General features: G+C 31.7%; 1 protein-coding gene across 2 annotated transcripts in view; it reads left to right on the forward strand.

Moving 5' to 3' along the window:
- Positions 1-25,348, forward strand: part of LOC105222341 (uncharacterized) — a 46,418-nt gene that overhangs the window by 14,612 nt on the left and 6,458 nt on the right. The window contains exon 1 of one of the 2 annotated variants that reach the window (XM_049452579.1): positions 8,303-8,341. The exons of the other annotated variant lie outside the window; for it this stretch is intronic. Coding sequence (XP_049308536.1) covers positions 8,312-8,341 — 30 coding nt within the window. The 5' untranslated portion in view covers positions 8,303-8,311. Of the gene's footprint in view, positions 1-8,302; positions 8,342-25,348 lie in introns of those variants that run through there. 2 annotated transcript variants of the gene reach the window in all.

Here is a 25,348-nt window from a genome sequence, read left to right on the forward strand (position 1 = left end):
AATATCCGTAAAGACCTTGGTATTTCTATGGTAAAGAAGTGAAAGACAGTAGAATTAAATATATTGGGTTGTCAAAAAAGTCTTGCGATATTTTTATTGAATCAATTCGTGTGTCACCCTTACATCGAGCTTCTTAGTGACTCCAAGCTTCTTCAAATGGTTTATAACGGTTTGATAACTACTATGCCGGTCTCTTTCGACCAATTCAGCGATTTTATCGAAATTTCGACGACAGGCCTTCCGGAGCGTGGCGCATCTTCGACCACCTATACACCAGAACGAAAAAGTTGAAACCATCGTTGTGCGGTGGAAATGGAAACTGTATCGGGTCCATAAACTGCACAAATTTTATTGGTTGCTTGAGATGCATTTTTGCCTTTATCGTAGTAGTACTGTAAAATATGCCGTATTTTCTCTTTATTTTGTTCAATGTTTGCGACGCTATAACTCACGAACGACTTAAAAGAAACGACAATCAATTAAACACGTGTTAGCGCGTGAAATGAGCTTTCCAAAAAGATATTGCATGACCCGATACGACGAATAAAACTAGAACTACGCGCTTTCAGCGCCAACTAGCGAAAATACCGCAAGACTTTTTTGACAACCCAATATATCTAAACTCCGAGATCACCCAAACCCTTTGGCTAATGCTTTGGTTCATTCCTGCTATCAAACACGCCTTAAAAGAAGAGATATGCCTGCGTACTAAGGAGCAATGTATCGTCAAAACAGCTCAATCACTTGCTTGAGCTTGTTTAGTTTTTAAAGAGATATAAGATTTTATAACTTATTGTTAGGCTTTTAAAACAAAAAGCAGATGCAAAAAATATATAATAAAGATATTACAAAAAAAAAACGACAACGGAACGGTTATTACATCAGTCTTTTGGGATGCACATGGTATAATACATACTCAACGACTGATTAGTGAGGCAGCTATAATCTATTTCACTGCATATTTGGTTCCACTTCTTTTTTACTATTCCTTTTAAAATTGTTCGCTTATATTCAAATGATTCCTACAAACATGAATTTTGAACAAATGCTTATTATTTGAAATATAATTTTTGTATTCATGAGTTGTATTAAATTTTGACATAAAGAGATAAAAAGTATCCTATGTCCTTACCTTGGTTCTAAGCTACCTCCCAATTTTCAGCCAAATCGGCTCAGCCGTTCTTGAGTTATAAATGGTGTAACTAACACAACTTTCTTTTAGATATGTACCTACATATGTATATAGATTTTAAATTCGTATAAGAGCTCTTTGAAGTTTGCTATTATTGAGATTCATACCCACACTTTAAAACAAATAAGTATAACTTAAGCTGAATAGTATTGATTTGTACTCTTATTGTGAATATTCACTTTTAAAGTACCCCTTGTTAAATGAAACTTTTATTTCATATATTTGCGTACGAAAGTAAAAAAGTACAATAGTGAGGGATTTTTAACTTAAACAATTAATTTTAAAAAATATACTTTCATCGACCACCCATTTAGTCTTTTTTATACATATAAAACAAGTGTAATACGGTCTAAGTAGGCAAATGTGAGAGTTTTTGGGTTTTTTTTTATACAACCGGTTGCACCGATTGCACTTTTGCTTCCGACCATATTAAACTTATTGTTGTTGGCTGTTGGATTATAAATAAACTTGCGTATTATTCTACAGCTTAAAGTTCGCTATATCTGTTTACAACTATAAATACATATTTCTGAAAGTGCGCACACCTAATTATATTGTCCCCTGTTGTTGTAGAGGAATGAATTGTTGATAAAAGAAATAACGTTACGACAGATGAAACGCAAACAGTAAGGTTAAATTTATCGTGGATGATGAAGTTTTGTGTGTATTTTTGAGATGAACATTAAGTTTTAAAACTTGTTGTACACTCCATTTATGGGACATCGTTTTGATACATGCTCGATGTGTGCCATAAGTGAAGCAGCTCAGAGTTATTCACATTTTTCCTTATGTAACCCAAAAAATGAGATACAAGTGTTTCACAAAGTTGCTTATATTTATTTATACAAATTACTTTATTAAAAATTTTAGTTTCTTACCTCTAAAAATGGCAAACAACAGCAAAAGCTATAGAAATATATGAATCAATTTCAGTAGTAGTATAAACAACTCAATGAAAACTTGCAGATTTAGACAGCTTTTAAACTGTTATGTTCTCTTTATAACTAAAGTAAATAAAAACCTAAAATTTGTAAGCGAACTGTATTTTTCTACAATGGGTTCTACCGGAATGTATTTTATTTACATTTTTAAAATTCCGAAAAATCGTAAAATTTTCTACTATTAGCAAGGCACTGTCGTCGTCAAATAAAGCCTGAGAATAGTGGGCGGACTAAAAAAAACTGTTTTAGGAATGCCACACAGCTATACAAAGTACATAATGAAGAATGATTACTTATGTACATATCAAAGGGTTGCAAGAATTAATTCACGCCATGAATGCAACAGAGAATTTATGAATTCATCTCATAACTCGAGTTAAGCGCCGACGCTGAGTTGGAATTATGTGAATGCAGATACAGAGAAGACATTGTGAGTTGCTGTTTATCGCTAGCAGGTAGACTCAGCTCATTCATCTCATAAACAAACCAAACTCACACTCATATCATCAACCAGCAGTGAATGCAAAGCGTTAGCGTTCGCTTAGTAGTGGAATAGTGTGTGATCGTCACTTATTGTTATGTGAATTCATTGTTTCTCTCATTCTTTTAACAGAACAGTGTGCACCCATAGTGTTCAGCTAAAGCAAGCAAATAGAGAAGATAAACGGAAGGTTTTCCACACAACATGTTTGCCTGCATTGTACTGGCCGTAGACGCTTAACCGAGACAATTTATTAAATATTTAAATTCGTCATTTCTTTTGTGTATAGGGAGATAAAAGGGGGTAAAATAGTTTTGTCAGATTTTTATTTTAATATTTCATATTTTTCATCAAAAATAATGGATGTAAGTAATTGACCGCGAAATTCAGTGCAATTGTTTGCTAATATTTGCCATGTAGTAATACAATTTACACCTGTGTCTCTGTTTACGTAAGTATGTTTTTTGGTTTTCCCTAATGTTTTTTTAACGATTTATCGACAGTTTATCAGCATAATACATAGGTATATTTACACATGAGTTAATTGGACTGGAAATGAATGCGAATGTAACTAATAAAAATGTGATACTTTGGAACTAAAAGTTGTATGTATTTTGTGTTATAAAAAGATTTTTTTTCAATTGTTCCAAAGGACAGGTTTTAGTTCTAAAATATTTTTATTTTTTATAATACTTTGTTAAATCTATTAATGCCTAAATAAACTTCACGAAAATTGCAATAAAATTTAATATTGGAAACATTTTTTTATTCACATTCGTATGTAATTATCTATGCGTATTTACATACTTCTTTCTAGTCGTGCAACTACAATAACTCGAGATAACAGTTGTTAATTCACACGAACATCATTCACTCACCCAACATCCTTCTTGCACAGAATTAATTCACACCAACAGAATGAAATGCTTTGGTAGACCAATTCTACAGAGAGTGGATCATTACTTGTGAGAGTGCTATGAGTTGAGCGAACTCGTTGTTGTTCTAACTAATGAGACTCGGTCCTTATTTTACCCAAACATGAGAATTCATTTTTACGTTGTATGAGTGAGTGCGAGTTGAAATTTTTGGACAGTGACTCAAAGTTTGTTTTTTGCGTATTCATGCAGCCCTTTAGTACATATGTATGTAAGTATGTATATTGCAGGCGCCAATTGCTAATATTTGTCGCAAACAAATATTTCTTATACAATTTTTTATTTTCTTTGTATTAAACCTAACTAGAGCTTTTCTCTATGTGATATATACATATTTTCAATCAAAGTTGAATTTTCAGCTACTTATATTATAGATTTAACCAAACAAAGTTCTTAGAATTCAACATTGAAGCTATTGTAGATTTATTTAATAAGAGCTATTCTTAAGAAATTAGATAATATGTAAAACATTTTCTAAGGAAGGAAGACATCGCAGAAAAAAGTGAATTCTTCGCTTTTTTTATTTTTCTTCAAATAAAAAATATTCTTACCGTGCGATTCTGTACTGTGATACAGTCACAAAATTCTAAAATTGGAATTTTAAAGTAGAGAAAATTTTTGTGACTTGAGAGAATTTTACAATTCAGTAAGTGACAGTCACAAAAATCTCTCATTTGAAAACTAACAGGTCTAATCAGCTCTTAGATTTCATTATTTAGAGATGATTCATAGGGGAGACCGGGGTACCTGCGGCACTTTTTTTTGAACCTGGATATCTCAGAAAATATCCAACGAATCGAAACTTATATAATCTTGAACGAGTCTGACATTATTTAAAAAGAAGATGTCGGTGAAACTTTTCTTGAAATTGTAGCGGAGACAAATTTATTTAAGGTTAATTGAAAATAGTCAAATCTGCTGAATGTACCCCGGGGCGGGGTAGCACGGCAATTGCTGGGGAACCTTCGTCGTTTCATGTGGTGAGATTTAGTTTATTAAATAAAAAGCCCTTTTTTAATCTTTTTACGTTTTATTAAATATAAAAAGATAAACAAAAAGCATATTTTATGGTACTGTAGTTAAAAGCGTTGCCTCCTTGGCTTTTTTTATTAAATATAAAGAGATAAACAAAAAGCATATTTTTATGGTACTTTAGTTGCCTTCTTGGCTTTAAAAAATATAAAGTTATTTGATGTTGAAGCCACTTAGATCGAGTTCAAATATATATTTAGTGCGACTACGTGATGTTGAAGCAGGATTCACCGGTTTAGGAAGTTTAAATATAATTTCGCTTTTCAAAACCAATGATATATCCTTGTTTTCGGGCTTGACAAATATAGGCTGGCAGAACATCAAGTTTCCTAAGAAAGCTAACTGTGAATGTACATTCACTAAGTCTCTCAATGATATCAGCAACATAATAAACTTTTTTTGTTTACAGGTTTGAAGAGGTGCGACAAGAACATAATCTCCCCATTCAGTTCGAAGTTATCAGTCAATTCATTATTTGAAAAATTCTCCATCTCCGGCGTTTCTTTGCCACCAACGAAAGATCCAACTGATTGGTCAGTGTCTGCGTATTCAACACTTATGTTACTTTCGTCAGAAGAATCAATATCATTTCTAACGGAAACTTTAGCTTTTTAGTCTTCAGCTGGATTTTTTTTATAATATTTTTAGTATTTTTGTTCTTACGAGCATTTTTTTTACTTAGAAACTGAATGTTTCTTTTTGCTGTTTGAGAGTTTATTGTGGACGCTTTTTTCTTCCATCCGTTTTTTCTCACACGAACTAGTCAAAATTCGAGAGCAGCCAGATCGAGCAGTGGTTTTAGAAGCATTTAAACGGGAAATGGGACGAATTTGTTCTGGTGTTCGGGAAACAGGTGCACTAAACACTTTCATCTAGCTGAAGTGGGTCTGTAATATTAACAATATTATCAGGCTGAAGCAGAAGAGGTTCAGTCAAACTATCCTCATCCGTATGATCTGCCGGAGCGACTCATCTTCGCTAAAATTTGGGAGTTGAAAGGATATATTCCTGTTGACTGGAAACCACTGATTATATTTTCTGATCTGAATGCTCTTTGAAATGGTAAGATAGACAGGTGGGCACTTCGTATATCGTTATTCTCTTTCCTGGATTGTTTGTCATAAAATCAGTAAAAGACGTTTGAAGAAATTTTTTAAATGGTCCGTAAACTGACACGTTTAGTGGCTGGAGACGGTGCGAAGTATGAGGGGGAAACGACAATAGATGTATTCCATTATCCCGTGAATAATTGATGCAGTCAACGCTGCAGTGAGATGAATGGTTGTCGAGAAGCAAAAGAATCGGTCCCTCTTTAGAACATTTTGTGTTATTTTGAATGTGTTTAAGAACGTCTATAAACAATTCCGACATCATCCAACCACTTTTACTGACTAACCCGATAGACCCCGAAACACATCCATTTAAAAATTGGGAACTATTTCGTACGCGTGGAAAAACGTAAGCTGGTGGAAGCCGATTTCCACTGGCGTTGATTATTCCTACAAGGGTGACCAAACTGCCTCTCTCAGCTGAAACAGCTTGCCCAACTTGTCGTTGAACCTTCGTTGCAATTATCTAAAAAGCACCTCGAATTCGTTAAACATTATAACTAAAATCGTTAATTAATTCACAAACCTTTGGCGAATCAACGACGGTCGTAATACCAGTTTCATCCAAATTGTATATATCATTTGGTTGAAATGAATACTCCTCATAAAGTTTTTTTAAGTTTAAATAAAATTCGTCGACAGCTTTTTTTGAGAAACCTTTTAGTCTTGCTAAACTAGTTCGCTCTGGCTTACGAAGAGTTAGGCTCGAATTCCGTTTCATAAAACCATATAGCCAATCCTCCCCAGCTTCTTTTTGAACATTCCATTTTTCAGGAAAGTCTTTGCCGTTAGCGACAGCGCATTGGTATGCCAACTTCTGAAAACTTTTATATGATAACCCTTATTGATAATAACAACACTGTTTAATGTAGTCCACTAGTTCGATTTCTTCCTTCATTGTAAAAACTTGTCTCCAGGTAAATTTTGACTGGTAAATAGCATCTCCAGCCGTGTGACCGGCTAAAGGATCTTGTTTCTTTACTCGGGATTCGATGGTTTGTAGTTTTAAATTATATTTTTTACCTGCAGACGTTGGCGTTTCTACCCGTTTAAGACATCTGCAACTGCCTTTCTCATCTTGCTTTCGTCAATATCGATTGTGTTTTTACGCTTATAATTTCGAACCATTTTTCACTATCTATGTATATAAATCTATAAAAAAAAAAAAGAAATTGTACGGGGCACCTTCGGCGAACTTGTATTTCTGCCCGGGGCACATTCGACAAAAATATAGGTTCGTTGAATGTGCCCCAACACAAAACGCTGTATCTACCCCGGACATTCCCATTTTCGTTTTCTCTATTTTATTTTAAGTAATTCACTCTTTTTATCCCTTAATCACACTTTTTCACAGAGTTAATTCATCTCACCTTTTAGTTTTGATCAAAGTTTAAAAAAACAAGTGAAACACAAAAAGTTTAATACACTTTTATTTTAGAGTCGAAAACACTATCAGCACTCCCCGAAAACACAAAACACATGTAATTTGTCGAATGCATAGAGAGAGATGTGAGACTACAAATCGATATTTTTTATAAGTGGTGGGTAAGCGTTTTCGCTACTTTATGGTCAATGCAGCTTGTTCCTTCATACCGAAAACGCGATTGCCGAATGTACCCCAAAGCCGACGCTACCCCGGTCTCCCCTATATTTATACTTGAATGAAAATACATACAGTAGAGGCCCGCTAATCCGGACACGGCCTAATCCGGATTCCACTGTAATCCGGACAGGGTTAAAAAATTAAAATTTTCTATTATGTCCCTTGTAATCCGGACCGACATTCTCTATCCGTATTCTCTACTCCGGATCACATGTTTATTATTCACTACATTCGCTTCTTAGAACGCTACGGCAGCGAGCAATGGAGGCTAAACAAAAAAGCGTTCGCCAAACAAAATTAACCGTTTTTTTTTCAATTAAATTTAGAATTTATATTACACCGCTTAATACATACAAATTTCTAACGTTGATTTTCAATAGATTTTTTTAAGTTTTTTTTGGAATACTTATGTGTATTATTTTGTTATAATAAACAAACAGAAATTTATAAATATTTATTTTTTCTTAATACATAGTTCTGATATGTCTTTGGTAATCCGGATTCCCTTATATTCCGGATAGGGGCCGGTTTTAATTGATCCGGATTAGCGGGCCTCTACTGTATATCGATTACAAATATTAAATTTTCTATAACATAGTCAAAAAAACATAATTACCAATAAAAATGAAAATATACTATGTTGACTTTGTATGAAAATTTTTATAACATTTACATATGTGAAATTAATTTATTTTTAACTTTTTCGTGTTTGAATTGCTTACAAAATATAAAAAAAACGACAATCGATTAATATCTATGATGATCTCTATTTCGAATATTCAAAATTGCAAACAAGAGTTCTTTTTAGTTTTGAAACCTGTTAACTATCATATATTATTCTATGACTAAAGGCTATGTAGAGACTGTGTTGTGAATAGTAACTAGTCACAAATTGAGACTTTACCTCAAAATGTCTCAAATAGTGCTTACAGAATTCCGCTATTATACTCATTTGCCCCAAAATACAAAGAAAATATATATGTATGTACATATATGTATATATGAATATGTACATACTATGTATATGATATATAAATTCATATTTGCGGTAAGCACACAATACAAATACATGACTACCGAAAGTTAACATGCTCGAGTGTGTTTGCTGTCAGCATCTAATTTTACAGACGTTTAAATTTTTGTCACTAAATCTACATTTCTTATAAGTTTTCGCTGCCATAATGGCATTAGTGTGCTTACACGCTTTATTGACATTCATCATTTGGCACAACAATGTTATATGTATTTAGCCGGCGCCACATATGCTCCATTGCCTACAAATACATAGCTTTCATTATTTTAATCCATAATACCTAATTACTTGCTGTGTCGCGATTACCCCAAAGCTCGGTAGACTGGCAGACAATAAATTGGTTGCGCAGTCGTGAAGATGCTGATAAGCGAGCACCTTGGGTATGTTTGTTTATTGAGTTCTTAAATGGTTTTAGTCTACAGTCTACAACAATAACAACTATACGCTTTTGTAAATGTAAAAAAAAGCATACATATAATACTTTTTTGCAAGTGCGAAAACCGGTTTGCGACTTATTAGTTTCCTGCATCTACTGAGCAATTTCTTCGACCCTCGCGCAGATAAATTACCCTCAGTGGTATTACAATACTTTCTCAAGAAAAAAATTCAATCATATAAGATCGCAATGTGTATTTATTATGTTTTTGGCAACCAACATTCGAAAAAATATTAACTTTTATTAATAGATTGATGTGTCTTGTTAATTTGCACATCCTTCTTTGCAAGTGTTATTGTATTTATATCCCCTTTCGCTTTGCGTCAATGCTTTAATGTGTTTGCACTTTTTGCATGTTCGTCATAATCAACTTCGTTTAATATAAAAAATTCTAACAAAGAAATTATCTATAATAATTTATAAAACGCTCATGCTTGCAAATTGAAAACGTTTTAAACATACTTAAAACTACTATCAGATATGTATGTATGTATAATCCTGCTATCGGCTATAAAAATCGTCTGTTAGCAATAACTAATCTATATACATATGTATGTATATGGTATATATGCAAATAACTATGTAGGTAAATATGTACATATGTAAAGTATATAAGTACAAGTGTGTATAAGCAGCTGAAAAGCTCAAACAATAAAGCTAACTGTTCTCTTATTTGTGCGCCGTGCACTGCCCGTCGTAGTCAGATGGGCGCGTTAGCGTTACACGTGCGGCACTTTTTTCAATTTTTGAACAAAAGAGTGTTTAAAGTATTTGTTTAAATAATATTAAACTAAGTACATACATACATATATAGCAAACAAATAAAATATTTAATGATAAAACAAACAACATTCGCAATTTATAATGAGTATAAAAAATAATCAAATAGATCGCAATTTGTATACTAAACTAATTTGAAACAAACTCTTCTATACATATGTATGTACTTTATCTTTTCATAATTCAGAAGAAGTCTGAACAATAGCGGTTTGTTAGTTTGAAACTTCGGTAGATGTGAGACGACTTTTTCATAAAGTTCTTATAATCTACTATACGCTGTCTTGACAGCAACGAGTTGAGCTTTTCCTTACTATAACTTTATGAGAATATGTGAAACCCCTAAATATGCAAAACTTTCTTAATTTTTCTGATACACTGAATTTAATAGTTGACACACTCCTACTTGGCACTGTAATGGAGAAGTATTTTTTGTCTTTAAAAACTCAATCAAAATCTTTACTAATTTTTAACTATCTTCAGTTTAGTCAAAAAAATAACGCCATAGTACATACTACTCTTTGTCTTTTTTTTATTGATAGAAAAAAATTATTATTTTATTTAAATGATAATTGCTGCACTTATAAAACATCTTATAAAACAATTATCTATCTACATATATGTATAATATTGTTTACTCCTATAGTTCAGTTGTAATTTATTTTAGTCCGTGTATGTTAACATTATTTATTCGAAAGCCACTGGGATTAGCTTATAAAACCATTTACCCTTTTGAAAATATGTCAATTTATTAGCTAATATTTCAAGCTATCTAACGGTAAAGTGTTACACTGCTAATTATTTGATAGTTTATAGATTAATTACATTTAGAAATGTTTTGGAGCATTTTGTGGACTTTTCTTGGGCAAGTTGATCACTTGCAACTGTAAGAGCTCAGTATATTACTTCTTCACATTTCTGGCAAACTTTAACCTTTGAAATGAATTGACAGAATAACAAAATCGCATAAAGCATTTAGCACAAGTTATTTAGCTAAATTAAGCTTTTAGCAATTCAATTTTTACTACTTCAAAAAAATATTTGCCTTAAACAAATGAATTCCCTAGCATTGCTCGGTAAACTTTTATTTTCTATTTTCTTCTTTATTCATTTTGTTTAATTATTATTATTTCTTTTTGATTTTTCCTAAACTTTTTTCTTAAACACGTAAAATTTGTGCTTTCGTATACATCCGTACATACACACGAAATACTTGAGCATACATACATATGTATGTACATATATGACCGCACATACTCGTACATAAGTATGTATTTGAGTGTGCATGGCTAAATTGTTTGGTCTGAAATTTTATAGAGATTATTTTCGTAGTTCGTTTTGTGCTATTATTTGTTTACAAAAGTTTCTAACCAGAGAAATAGTAAAAAAAAACAATAATAATAAGAAATGCCAAAGCAACAAGAAAAAACGTTACGAAAAACATTTAAAATTAAATGAAAATAGTAGATAGACGGCAGACTTCTCTAAAAATAAAATATAAACGTGCCATTGTATATAGTTATGTACATATACTATCTCTATATAACAATGCAGAAACGTACAATGGGAAGACATCACATATACATATGTATATACTTATCTACGATGACGACTTTTTATCGCGTCTCATTCGCTTATTAAAATGCAAAGAAATCATTAAAAAGAAACTAGCACATGAAGGTTTAGAGCAAGGAGGGTCTGCATACAAAACGATTGTACCTACATATGTATGTATGTTTGTCTCCTATACATGTATGTGTATATTCGTTGATACTCATGTGTTCACACAAAAAGCCAGAAAAGCTTCATAATTCTAAAGGTGGTGTTAATGTGATTGCATTAACCACCAACAAATGTGTAGGTATGAGAAAAAAATATGTTTACATATTTGTATGTACATATGGTTTTATTTATTTATATATGTATGTACGTACTAAATCAAAAAATGATGTTGAAATTGTAATACTCTATATTTAATATACTATTTCCTTTAATTTTAATAGAATATTTTTGTTTCGTTCCGTTAATTTGTTGTCTAGATATTAAAATTTTTTAGAACATATCTACACTGGTGGTCACATAATTAAGGACACTCTGTTTTCTTTTAAAACATTGGTTTATTTTATAATTTAAAAGCGACATATGTTTTTTAAACTTAGGTTACTATATTTATTATCCTTTAAGATATAGATTTATTGAACATTTAACGAAAAAGTTGTTTTCAATTCAACGTGCTACAAAAAATTTATCATATCTGTATATCTATTTTGACTTGGTCAACTAATTAAGGACAGTTCAGATCATAATGTTTTCGGACGAAAGCCAAGTTTTATCACTCCTAGAAGTGTGCTTGGTGTCGTTAATCTGCATAAAAATGTATGTCACTCAAACACGTGCTACATTGTATATATGTATGTATATATTTTCTTTAATAAAAATTCAATAAGTGGCGAGATTTTTATGCTCAATGACTGTAAATATCCGTAAAGCCTATGGCTCTTCGTGATCCAATCACAAGTCAGCTTATACCAGTTAAATTTAGAAAACTTGAACTTCGTCTTATGCAAAAAATTACAGTACAGTTTGGTTTACAAGTATACGAAAGAAAATAAAACTCTCTAAAATAAAGTAATACATATACATAAATATGTATATGTATGTATAAAGCAACAACACAAACTTGATTATATTTTCGTTTCGGGTTTTGGGTCAAAAAGTTCTATTATAATTTCAATATTTACCACGGAATTTTAAATTATACGCAGGGATGATTTTTCAAAGCATTAACCCTTCGTTGCATGATTTAATTTCCGTTAGAATAAAAATTTTTTTGAATCATATTTTTAATGTGGGCTATTATAAGATGACAAATTTTAAATTTTATGATTGCCGTGTTTCTAGCAACAGAGTTACGTAACATTGCATATTTGCAATGTCATGCAGCAAATCTAATAAATTTACAAGGAAGTTACTAAATGGATATTTTATTGAATAAAAGTGGACAGAAGTAAATTCATTACTTTTACAATAAATTTCAGTTTATTCTATATGAAATTTTTTGAAACAATTTCTTCATTTGCCGAAACATAAATTAATTTCATGTTTTTACACCTAACATATGTACGTATATCCGTCACAACTTGATAATTTGCAAGTGACTCGAGTGTCCACCCATATTGGCCAGTGGATCCATGTGGTTCAACCGTACTTCATTTTCAGTGAAGGGACTACTTCTCTGGTGCATTCTTTAGGAATAAAGTATAAGATTAGGCCACATTTTGATTTTGTATCGGCCTATAAAGAATCTAGGAAATCAACACCCCCCATGAATTTGTTATACTTTGATAAAACGATTGGGCAAGCGACCGTTATTTTCCATCCAAAATTCGCATCAAACCGTTCAACTGCTAGTTATAGAGTTTTGCCATAGTAGATTGGAGTCAAATTTACGATATGAAAGTTATCCACGTTTGCATATTCAAGGGATTTTTCGTATGCTTTTTCATCATAATATCTCGTCTAGAAGCTTTAAATTGGGAATTCGGATCCAACGAACTGTTCCCATTGAATAAATTCCACGTTTACATAGGTGCCAAAAAATTTATAGTAATTTTTATATCAAAAAAAAATAGTTCTTTCATGGGGGAATATCCCTTAGAAGTCCTATAACTGTGTAGGGACTTGATCCCAAATCAATTTCCTCAGGAAGTCTGTTCTCTAGGACAGTATATATTTCGAAGTTGTAATTGTATCCAGATATACCAGCCAAAACATACAACTTTTATTTTTTCATTTATTCACTGACATAGTGTCCTGTATTCAGTTCTTGCCTACTTTTGGCGTCCAATATCTTCGAATATTAGGGATTTGAACAATAGACATCACAATATATCCGAAAAAACTTTTTCAGATCTTGTTTGTCTATATCATTCATTTCTCTGGCTTTTTTTGACAAGCGCATAAATTTCAATGAGATCTAATCATCCTGCGCCTATTATAACATTAATTTCTTTAAAATTATGTATTGATTGGTTTGCTTCTTGCTGTTTATATTCGTATTGATGTATGTATATCTAATTCAAAATTTGCTTCATCAAGATCATCTACGAGTAAATACTCATCTTTGCTTTCATTCCGGTTTTCTATTAATCGTGCGCTATCAATACAAGTAAGCGCCCTACAAGTAAAATTTTAGGCTTAAATGCATGGTATTGCACATGTGCAATGATATATTATAACTCTTGCAAAAATAGTTCGTGTGAAGACCGAATTTGCTATTTGGGTAAGAAACTCTCCAAACTAATAGGAAATACTAATATTTTATTATACATTCTCAATAATTCACAAAAATAATGAAAAATTAGCACTGCATTTTTAATATATCAGAAAGAAGTTTTTCTTTACTACATATTTTAACAAAAACTCAAGAATTTTTGCGAAACTCTACCAAAGAAGAATAGTAATAAGACATAAGTTTCATTTGGCGAAAAAATAACTGCAAATGAAGAAACGATGTAGCTGCCAGATGAACGAGAAGTTAACATTGCATATATGCAATGCTATGCAACGAAGGGTTAACATCAAAATAATATAGCAAAGGTTTGACTTTTAAGATGTTAAGTATATGATAATTTCATGTGAATTGGGCACTCTTTTGCCTCTGGCTTACAACGTAAAAGCGGGTTTTATTTTACCAAAACGTGCAATTTGTTTCTACTTGTATGAATAACCAAGCCCCCTATTAATCTCTCTAATCGGCGGCGTTATGGTACAAATGATACGTTCTCGTATGTTTATATTAGGGTGAGCCAAAAACCTTACCTATCAAGTTTATGGATAAAAATTAACCCATATATAGAGAAAAAAATACCCCTAGAATACACAGTTTTCAGCTTAATTTTGAAGGTAAAAAATCTTATTTCAATAAGTACTGGTATTACATAATTTTCGAAAATTTCAGAGTAAAACTATATAGGGTTTCCTTTATATAAAAAATCAAACTGAGTGAGATCTTTTGTTAGGCTTGCAAATAAATTGAATTAAAGTTTTTGTTTTATTGTTATCCCGTAAATCGGAAATTAAAATAATTTTTAAATTTCCAATCAGTAATTCTGGATTAAAAAAATAGAAATAAATTTTTAATCCCAAATAATATTTGCTAATCTTAAGTTTAAGTAAGATTAAAGAAAATAATAATTTTTTTCGAAATTACATATTTTCGCGTTTGTTACTTAGAGATTTACCATTTTAGTTATCTTTTGAAAAGGAATGATTTTTATACTCAAACCATTATTTTCTCCTCAAGATGCTGCTCACACCACATCGCTGCCATACAAACTAAATGTTTTAGTTAGAAATATGTAAATATTTTGTTTTATCCTTTTCTCCTTTTGAAAAATATTTTTTTTTTTGTATATGTATGTTACCCCAATTTAAAAAAAATTAAATTTAATTCTTATTCCAAGAATGTAGGGTCCCAAAATCTTAATTAAAATTAAGTATTTAATCCTAAAATCGTAAATAAATAAAAAATTTTTAATCCAAATTTTTTAATTGAAAAATGTTCATCATATAGGTTGATTTTAACCCATAAATTCGTGGTATTACTTTTAGTCACCTTTATGTATATACTGTAAACATATGCAGATATACTCGTAAAAATACTCTTATATACTTATTCGTTGTTATTTATTTCCATATGTTTATCGCATTTTTTACTTTTTACCTCATAAACAAACAACAACAATTTACAATCGTCTGTTGGTCTATAGATTAGAAATGATGTGGATTTTAGTTGCAACACATACATACATATGTATGTACATACTTACAATCATTGACTGCTGCGCGTCATCTGGCACACATTTGTTGACAACAAATTCTCATGGTGATAACAAAATCATACTCAACTGAGTATACATGTATCTATAGTATACATACATAAATATGTACATATGTATATATGTATTTTTCATTTGTTGTAAATTTATTAAGTATATATTTGCATAAATGTGTATGTTAATGTAACTACATGTTTTATTGATTGCTGACGATCATCTATATAAATGTACATACATACATACATATGCGTACTATATTTATTTGTCACTTTAAGCTAAAAGCCACCCTGCCAACCATCAGCGGGTAAAAAACTAGATAATCCGTGGGTAACATGGGGGTAAACGTGGGGATAAACATATAGAGTGTGTCTTAGGCCGAGCGAATATTTAACCCACTCACGTACGTATACATGTGATCATACAAAAAAAATAACCCGAAAATTTGCGTTGGTTTAGTGTATAGAGAAAAAATGTGTAGTTGTATTGAAATATTTGTCACAAGCGGGTAGTCGTGGTTGGCTGGGCATTTTTCAACTTATACAATTCTGTGTGTGAGTATAAGCAATTAATACTTTTATATTATCCTTTAATTATATCACATTTTAATGTACATATGTACCAGAGAGCTGCAACGATCACAATTTTTTCAATCATACCCGATCATTGACTCAGATTTTTTGTGACGGAAAACTTTGCTTCAACAAAAATGAATGATCGTAAGCCAGCGTGCTCGAAGCGAACAATCAGTTTCAATCACTGTTGCTTGTTTCGTAAAGATTTTTCTCGATCGAACGCCTTGTGTGAGCAGCAAAGAATGTTCGAGAATGCTGCTTGCAATCCGATCGATCACACTCATACCGTTGGGTCATACCGGGTGGTTCCTGCCAGCAGCGCAGTCGCTGAGCGTTCTTTTTCTTTAAAGCTTAGTACGCAGCTCTCAAGAAACGTAAAAACTCCATATAAAAAAACGCTTACGAAACGGTCCAGAAACGTTCCTGCGATAAAGTTACTTGTGCTAGTACGCAGCTCTTAAGAAAGCTAGTACTAATTTTTAATACTTTTTTTCAATAAAATGTGAATATGGCAAACCTGGTTTTGCGAAGAAACATCAAATCAACAATTGTTTCTGGCAGGAAATTCGAAGTAATCGTCAAATTCATCCTAAATTAGTTGAAATCATTATTATAAAGTATGTAATTTTGACAGCTGGTTACGCATTGTGAATGATCCACATTAGAAGAGCAAGAGAGAATAAACAAAGTAAACAAACTTTGTGCGTATGTATGTGTATGGTAACACAAATATTTTCATTGAGATTTAAGGAATGTTGTTGATGATTGGTTGGTTTTATACAACATTTCAAAATGGAATATACTTTATAATAATGATTTCAACTAATTTAGGATGAATTTGACGATTACTTCGAATTTCCTTCAAGAAACAATTGTTGATTTGATGTTTCTTCGCAAAACCAGGTTTGCCATATTCACATTTGATTGAAAAAAAGTATTAAAAATTAGTACTAGATTTCTTGAGAGATGCGTACTAGCACAAGTAAGTTTATCGCAGGAACGTTTCTGGACCGTTTCTTAAGCGTTTTTTTATATGAAGTTTTTACGTTTCTTGAGAGCTGCGTACTAAGCTTTAGCTGGAAATATTATAACTGGAAAAAGAAATAGGCTCGGACCATGTTCAGTTGATAATTTATTGTTTTTACATTCATTTTTTTTTAAGTTTTAGCGATTAAGAAACCAAGTTTATTACCTTCTTTTAATTTTAAGTTTTTGTTGATCTCAATGAAGAAGTGATAAAAATTTGAAATTTGTGTTCCCTAATATTTTAAGCATTACCTTTGTTTATTAATTTTAAGCATTAATTGAATTTTAGTTTTAAGCGTTAAAAATGAAGAAATATATGCAGTAATGTTTTAGTTAATTTTATGCATCGCAACTTGTTTCCGTTAAAACACACAAATATGTACATACAAACTATGTATATACATATTCGCAGGGCAATTCTCGATCTGATTGGTTCAATCACAATCAATTCAAACGCACAGTTGATCGATGTCTGAGTTTTCGTGCATCGTTGGACTTGATCGTCCTTTTCTGTACAATCATTTCCAATCATCATACCGGAACCAACCAATCAGTTTCAATCAGTAAGCAGAGCAATCCAATCAACTGATCGAACTCCTTCGTTTTGAGCACGAAAGTCGATCGAACAATTTTGTTGCGAACCGCTGTGCTGAGTTGTGACCGTTTTGAGCGAGGCTGATCAAACCGGATCGATCATACTCAATGCAGGTCTCTGATATGTACATATGTATGTATATTGCCAAAGTCGACTTCAGACACCATTTTTTAAATTTGATCTAAATGTTATATTTTTTAGCAGTTTTTTTTTCATTAAAAATTAATATAAGAAACTGCTTCAGAATTATTATTTCTTATATTACCTTATACATTTTTTTACATATGTACGTAAGAAGTCATTTTATTCTTCTCTCTCTTTTTGAATATTAACAAGTTGTTCACATTTTTAATTTGTTTCCAAAATATAAATAAGGCTTCAAAATTTTATTTATGCACATACGTACATAGATACAATTGAAACAATACAGCATTTTTCATATATTTTTAAGGGTTTAATAGTAAATGTTTCTCCAATTAATTCAATAATCTTTTAATTCGCGATTTTTTATCACATAGTAATAATGCAGATTCGCTATTTGCTTAAGATAAGATGCTGTATAATGTGTCTCTTATATTAGAAATGAAATAAAACAAAATTTCTCTTTTAAATATTTAAATTTCATGTAATTCCGATTTAAGGTATGTAAACTTTTAATAAAAAAAATGTTTCAATCATAAGTGTTTAACTATCATTACTTCATAAATTTCAAGTTAATTTGTTTACTGTAACAGTTTTATGTTTACTGAAGTCTGTGGCAGGCATTATTTCGCGCTAATAACCTGTTGGCTTCTGGACCACACTGCCATACCCGTGTACCTTCTAACCTTTCAGACATTTTTTTCTTATACATATGTATATTTATTATATGTTATTTAATTTGCATCACAAATGTGTCTGCCCGTATCGCTTTTGTTGTTGAGCTTACTTCAATTGTTTCATAAGGTTCAGTACTTTTTAATACAAAATATTATTCCTCCTATTTACATATGCGCCCACATACCTTTACATATTTATATCATTCACATGTGTATGTACATAAGTATGTATGTATGTACATATATCTGTATGCGTTTGTTACATATTCTTGTTTGGAAAAAAATAATGCAATTTGCTTTGTGTTGTAATTTCGTTATTATTGTAACATGTTTATATCTTGAAATAACAACATTTACAGTTGCGTGAAAAAGTAATGTTTACAATGTCTTATACAAGATTATATAGTACATAAGTCACAAAAGCAAATATTTAAACGAAAGAAAAAAACAACTAATATTTGGCTTTTATACCAATAAAGAGAAGATAACCAAGATCAGAAATCAAAATCAATTAGCAAAGTGAACAAATGTATTTGTTTGACATTTATGTTAAGTATACAAATTACTACTGTAACAACGTTTAAAATTCGGGGATATTTGATTTCCAAAATTTAATCATATATAAAACATGAATTCCCATCGTAGATCGCATCAATTTAGTCATACTACTTTTTATGGACTAACTTTAAGTCGTGCCAACAAACCTGCTGATAAAATTTTACAGTTGGAATGATTTAGAGCTCAATATAATATTTTTGAACATGTTTTTGCATAATAAGATGTTGAATACTTAGATTTCGATCTTATGCCAGACTGATCGTTTATTAATTAAATAAGAAGCGTTGGAGAGAAATGAATCAAACAATCTATACCAGCTGTTGAAATTAACTGGAAGCACTTTTGTTGCAATTCTACGATAACATTTCCTTTGACGCATGCACAATTATGTTTGATAGTAAAATTTTTCTTTCTGCAACAAAAATCATTTTGGTAACCGCTTAGTTTCGAGCAAAAATCATGCTTTACGCTTTCGATAAACAACTAGTCTTAGGTTTTTAAAATCAATGAAATAAATTTTTGTATTTTAGGTATTATGAGAGAAATTTGAATTCATAATAATAAAACTGGCAACTGGTGTAAAAGAATACTTGGTAGCATTGCAGATAGTGGTTCTACTATTTCAATAAATTATATTGTCTTGTAATACTTAAACAACTGTTGTTGTTTTATATGTAAATATTTTGAAAGCTATTGTTCCAAAATCTGACAGGTTTTTGCAAAATATCAAAGATTAAAAAAAAACACTTAATTATACACTTCATACAACTTGTAGCGTACAATGTTATTATTTTTCTCACGATTGTATAAATACTAGATGCATACTTATTTTTATGTCCATATTTTCTTGTTTAATTGCTTGCACTTGTATGCGGTTCGATAACAAATTTGCACAATGTAGCTCTTTAACAATATTTTGTACACGCATACGCCTGTACTTACCATACGTACATCCCTATGCACATGGCGTATACATACAGCTGCGAGCAGTGAAATAGTAGTAGGTGTTAGAGCTTTACAAATCTGTGAGTTATGTAAAATGCCAAACAATTTTAACATCCATCGAAATGCAAAAGTGAATCATATTTTCCAGGCTATGTTTATTACTAAAAATATTTAGATTTGAATATGTTCAAAATATGTTTATTTACAAAGATGTGTTTATGTATGCAAATTTTGGGGAGCAGTAAAATAGTAGTAAAGTACTAAAAAAATTTTTTTTAAATACTGAAAGATTTTTGCAAGTTTGTCTATAGGAGATCTTAGTACTTGGTAGCATGGCCATGATTTTTGATAAGAGCAATACATCGCTTCTTCAGAGAATCTACCAGACTGTGGCATCTTTTCAATGGTATGCCCTGCCATGATTGGTGCACTACGGTCCACAACTGGTTGTTGTTTTTGTGTTTATCCTTTCACACGGCTTTCTTAACATCTGCCCAACGGATTTCAGTAGGATTAAGGCTAGGGGTTTGAGCCGGCCTATCCATTACCTCAACTCCATTGTCCCGAAACCACTATTTAGCCCCCCTACTGGTGTGCTTCGGATCATTATCCTGCTGAAATATCCTTTTCAGCGGCATGTCCTCTTCAGCAAATGGTATCATAATATGCTGCATTATATCCACGTATGTGTATCGGCCCATTATGCCAGTAATCTTGTGAATTGGGACTACACAAAAAAATTTGGCCTGTAAGAAAAACAGCCCAAACCATAATATTCAAACCGTCATGCTTCAAAGTTTTTGTGCTGAATCTGGGGTCGTACTCTGTATTAGGGGAGCGTCTTAGATACTGACAGGACCCTTTACCGCCGTATAGAACAACTTTCGACACGTCTGTCCACAAGATGTTGCGCCATTTCTCAATCGGCCAATTCAGGTGTCCTTTGGCGAATTTTAGACATCTTGCTACATGATTTATTTTTTAATAACGGTACTTTTCTGGGACTGCGGACATATAAATTAGGTTCATGTAGAAGTCTTCTCACTGTATGAACACCGCAGGCCAGGTTAAGTTCATTCCGAATCTCCATAGCTGACATTCTAGGTCGAGTCTTGGCACATCTTACAACTATTCGTGTAAAATTCTCAGAAAGAATCCATCTTGCGCCCCTTTTTTCGTATTTTTTTTATAAATAATTGCATTGCGAATCGTTGTGGCTTAACACCCTACAAGTCTTTCCACTCCCTTGTAGGATTTACCGTTGTTTATGACAGATTGAAGCCATTCTCGTTTTTCTTCACTACAGTGCTTCCCGCGGCCCAATAAAAGGGGCAAAGTCATATTTTTTTTTTGCTTTTTGCATTGAATAATAAACAAAAGATTAGGAAACTTACTTTTTGTTTGATAAAATTAAATATTTTTTAGTAAAAATTATCTATTTGCAATCAGCTCACCGCTCACTACTATTCTATTGCTCGCTCATAAAAACAGATATCCCAATAAAATTGGCTCTAAATAAGTAACAGTAAGTGTTTCACACTTATTGTTGTGAATAACAGGACGGCAATATCATAAAATAAACAAAATTTAAAGCAAAACTCTCTTGCCAAATAGGCACTACTATTTCAATGCTCGCAACTGTATGTCCGTCGGATGCATGTTTAAAATTGCCTTTAGTCATCCTACACATCGATGCAATACGCTAATGGAAAAATGTAAAGTAAGGTAGTGCTTACTTCTGTTGTCTTTTAGAAGATTTTAGGTCTACACTCGTAAATTAAAGAATTTAGGATCCCAGGCGAAACTGGAACGGACTCGAAAATTTATCGTGTATGTTATAAACTTTGCAGCAGTTCTTAAAACTATAAACCGTGAATATTTTCTGTCACTATCACAATCACAACAACAACCTATCATAGTAATTTAAATTGGTAGAGTGGTAAAACCTCTTTTATGATCGTATGAAGTTTGATCTCCATGTAAATTAGTGTGTGTTTGGTAGCCAAAGCTTTGTCTGGCTATTTTTATATATTGCCGAAGCGACTTTCAGTTTCAAAACAAGTTAGAGTTCTACTTAAATAGTAAATATATTTAAATAGTAAATGATCCTTTTAGAATCAATTTATAGCTCTCAAAAAAGATCTACGATTTATTCTGGAAGTAAGGAATCCAGTTTTTTACTTCCAGGCCCCACTGCACATGGAACTTTAGTGTTTAGACGTTTAATCTAAGAGTCCGAACCACATATCTTTGTTTGGACTCGACGGACGACAGTGACTTTGAAAACTATCGCTATCCGAAAAGATACGGGATCTTAATTTATGTACATACATATGTACATACACTTTTCGTTTTACATTAAATTTCTACAAAATGGTGGACTAGTAAAAAAAATTGTTCGTAGTTTGCTAGTTAGTGTTAATGTGAGGTTATAGTTAAAATTTCAAATGAATACGTGTGATGCCCCTATATACAGTAGTCGCCCGATTTGATATGTTCCATCCTGTTTTTTTTATATATCTTTAAATTGTCAGATCCTTGGACCAATCTCATTTTGGGAACACTTGGATCTAACCTCATATGTAACTTGATTATTTTACGGTGTTACAAACTACAGCTAAGTGAACAAAACTATTGTGCGCTATGAAACATGGTGCAAGAATATAAATATATTTACAAATAGTTTCACGCACACTGCACTATGGGCTGCGTTTTCCTTGCTTATGCTTTTGCGTGAATGTTGTGACGTTAGCGTTCAATGACTTTTCCTTTTGTTATGGCAGTTAGCTGTTACATGTAAAAATAGTGATAAATAGCGACGTTAAAAACTTAATTAGCGTAACAAATGTTAAATGCAATATAAATATTTAGTTTTTCTAAATTTTGAAATCGTATATGATTTTTGTGTTACCGTTATTTAAACGAAATTAAAATAGTAAATGCAACAGAAAACCCCGTTTTTTTGTGGTTATTGCGATATAAAATATTTCCTAATATGTTATGAGTTACTGGCGGAAACCATGGTGTGCTCCGTTTTCATAAATTTCAATGCTGTGGGAACGGAACTTATGATATACACATAAGCTTACCACTGTAACGCATGAAAAATTATGCGATTTTTTTTTAAAGAAAGTACGGGATTGAATATTTCGAACTTCTTTGAGCGTAATAATGTATTTTTCAGCTATATATAAGATTTTTTTTTATAAAAATGTTGAAAAATAACGGAGTTATTCGGAGTCTTCGGAGGTGCCAAAAAAAGTGCTTGAACTGCTGGCATGATTCCGGCCAAATGAGTAGATGAAACAAAAAAATTTTAAAAGTTTATTAAACTTAAAGATATTTCCTATACAATGACCTACGATCTTTGAAATATATCAAAAATTAACAAAATTGCATAATTTTGAAAAATCGTTATTTTAGGTAAAAAATTGTCGTTTTTTAATGCCAAACTAACATGATCAGTTTCGTTTTATTCTCTTTATTTCACCAATTCCAGCAGTTAAGAGGTTAGGTGGGTTTCAGAGGTACAAAAAAAAAGGTGTTTTACGATTTTTGTTTAATGTAAACAATCATATATTTCAAAAATATAATATGGAATATCAAAGATACATACATATTTGAACAATGTCTCCTGAATTTTTGATATAAAGATGTTAAAAATTCAGCCATTGAGATATCATCTCCCTGTGTCTCACAAAAAAGTCCTCTCGCCGTGGACAGCATAACTTATTATTGGTTCGTCTAAAATTAAAAAAAACTCAAAATATTCCGTTAGTATACATATATGTAAATCTCGTTTTCGTTTCGGAAATAAAAGAAAATTAAAATTTTCATTTTTTCTCAGACTTTGAACAAAAAATCTAATTTTTTTTAATAAAATTTTCGCCGTTTATAGGCTTAAACAAATAAATTGTAATGAAAATATCGTTCAATAACTAGATAATGTTATTTTAAAAATGTGTACACAATTCGAACTAAATCGGTCCATAACTTTTTGAGAAATCGTGTCTACCGACTTCAAAAATGGATTTTGAGAAAAACGCATTATACCTGCTATCCGAATGGTCTATCTCATAGAAGTTTATTTGGATCGATTTAAAGTTTTTGGAGAACATTTTAAAGACAGTGTACTATTTAATAAGACAAAAAACAAAAAATCGATTTTTTGAAATTTTCAAACCCACCTATCCCTTAAGCACAACTCATGTAGAGTGCAATCAAGCAACTTAACATAACAGTGTGTTATGAAATGTTATTTTTATGTTTATAGTATGCTTTTTTTTTTAGATGGTCAAATATCTCCCTTCCGTCTTTTTGTTTTTTGAATTTCGCGGCTATGTATTTATAAAGCGTTACAGAGCTCGTATCTGGTGATACTATACATCGTTTGAAACGTCTTGACATGACCTACAAAACGATGCTATGCATGATTAGTTTGGGTATTGCGTCCAACAGTTATAGACGTGTAAACATCGAGTTCCCTAACGCCGAAACTCGCGCTATTTCAAAGTTTTCCTTCGTTAAAGGCAAATCCGCTAGAGAAACGTTCCGTGAGATTAATGTTGTTTTGGGATATGGTACTCTATCACTTCGAACTGCGGACGAATGGTTTCGACGATTCAGAGCGGGTGAAAACGACACCATGGATAAGCCACCTTTTTTATGTGACAACTTGTGACAAGGACGGGGGGAGGGGTTAAAAAGTCTTTAAATTCGTGTGACGTAATTTATCAATACTTCCCTCAGACCCACATATGTACATAATATCAAGATTTTTGAACTTCTAAATGTTTATACTGAATATGGCGGCCAATATTTAAATTATCTCAATGAAAATTACAGAACGTGTTTTACTCATAACAGTATACCTTTGTACCTAAAATAAATACAATTGGATGAAAACTTTGCTCCATATGATTGGTGATTGTATAAATGCCTCCATATAAAACCCAAGGAAGAATTTTTAGAATATAACATGATAATAGTTGATAGATAAAATCGGGTCGGTACTACCACATCTTCCATACACTAAATGTAATGATTTTCGTTTTTGTATGAATTACATATCGTAAATTTTAAGGAATTTTTTGAACATCTTGAAAGTTTTTAATCTGTTTTTAGTTAAAAAAATTACTAAAAATTACACATCCTTACACATTTCCGACCTCACCACAATCGAAAATATTTATTGCTGTTTAGAAAGGAAATCATTTTGAATGTAAGACATATTTCTTTTATTTTTTAATAAACTGACGTCAGTATGAAAACACATAATGTAAAATAATAAAAACTATGTATTTAAGTTAATTGCAAAGAATTTTTTTATATAGGGTGGGCCATATTCGAAGATAGGGCGTAAAAGATTGAGTGTAGCGTTTGCTGTAAGGCACGTAGCGCCGTCCTGCTGGAACCAAATGTTGTCCAAGTCTTCCTCTTCAATTTGCTTGAAGAA

The sequence above is a fragment of the Bactrocera dorsalis genome, chromosome 3, assembly GCF_023373825.1.
Source record: "Bactrocera dorsalis isolate Fly_Bdor chromosome 3, ASM2337382v1, whole genome shotgun sequence".
In the NCBI taxonomy this organism is placed as follows: Eukaryota; Metazoa; Arthropoda; class Insecta; order Diptera; family Tephritidae; genus Bactrocera; species Bactrocera dorsalis.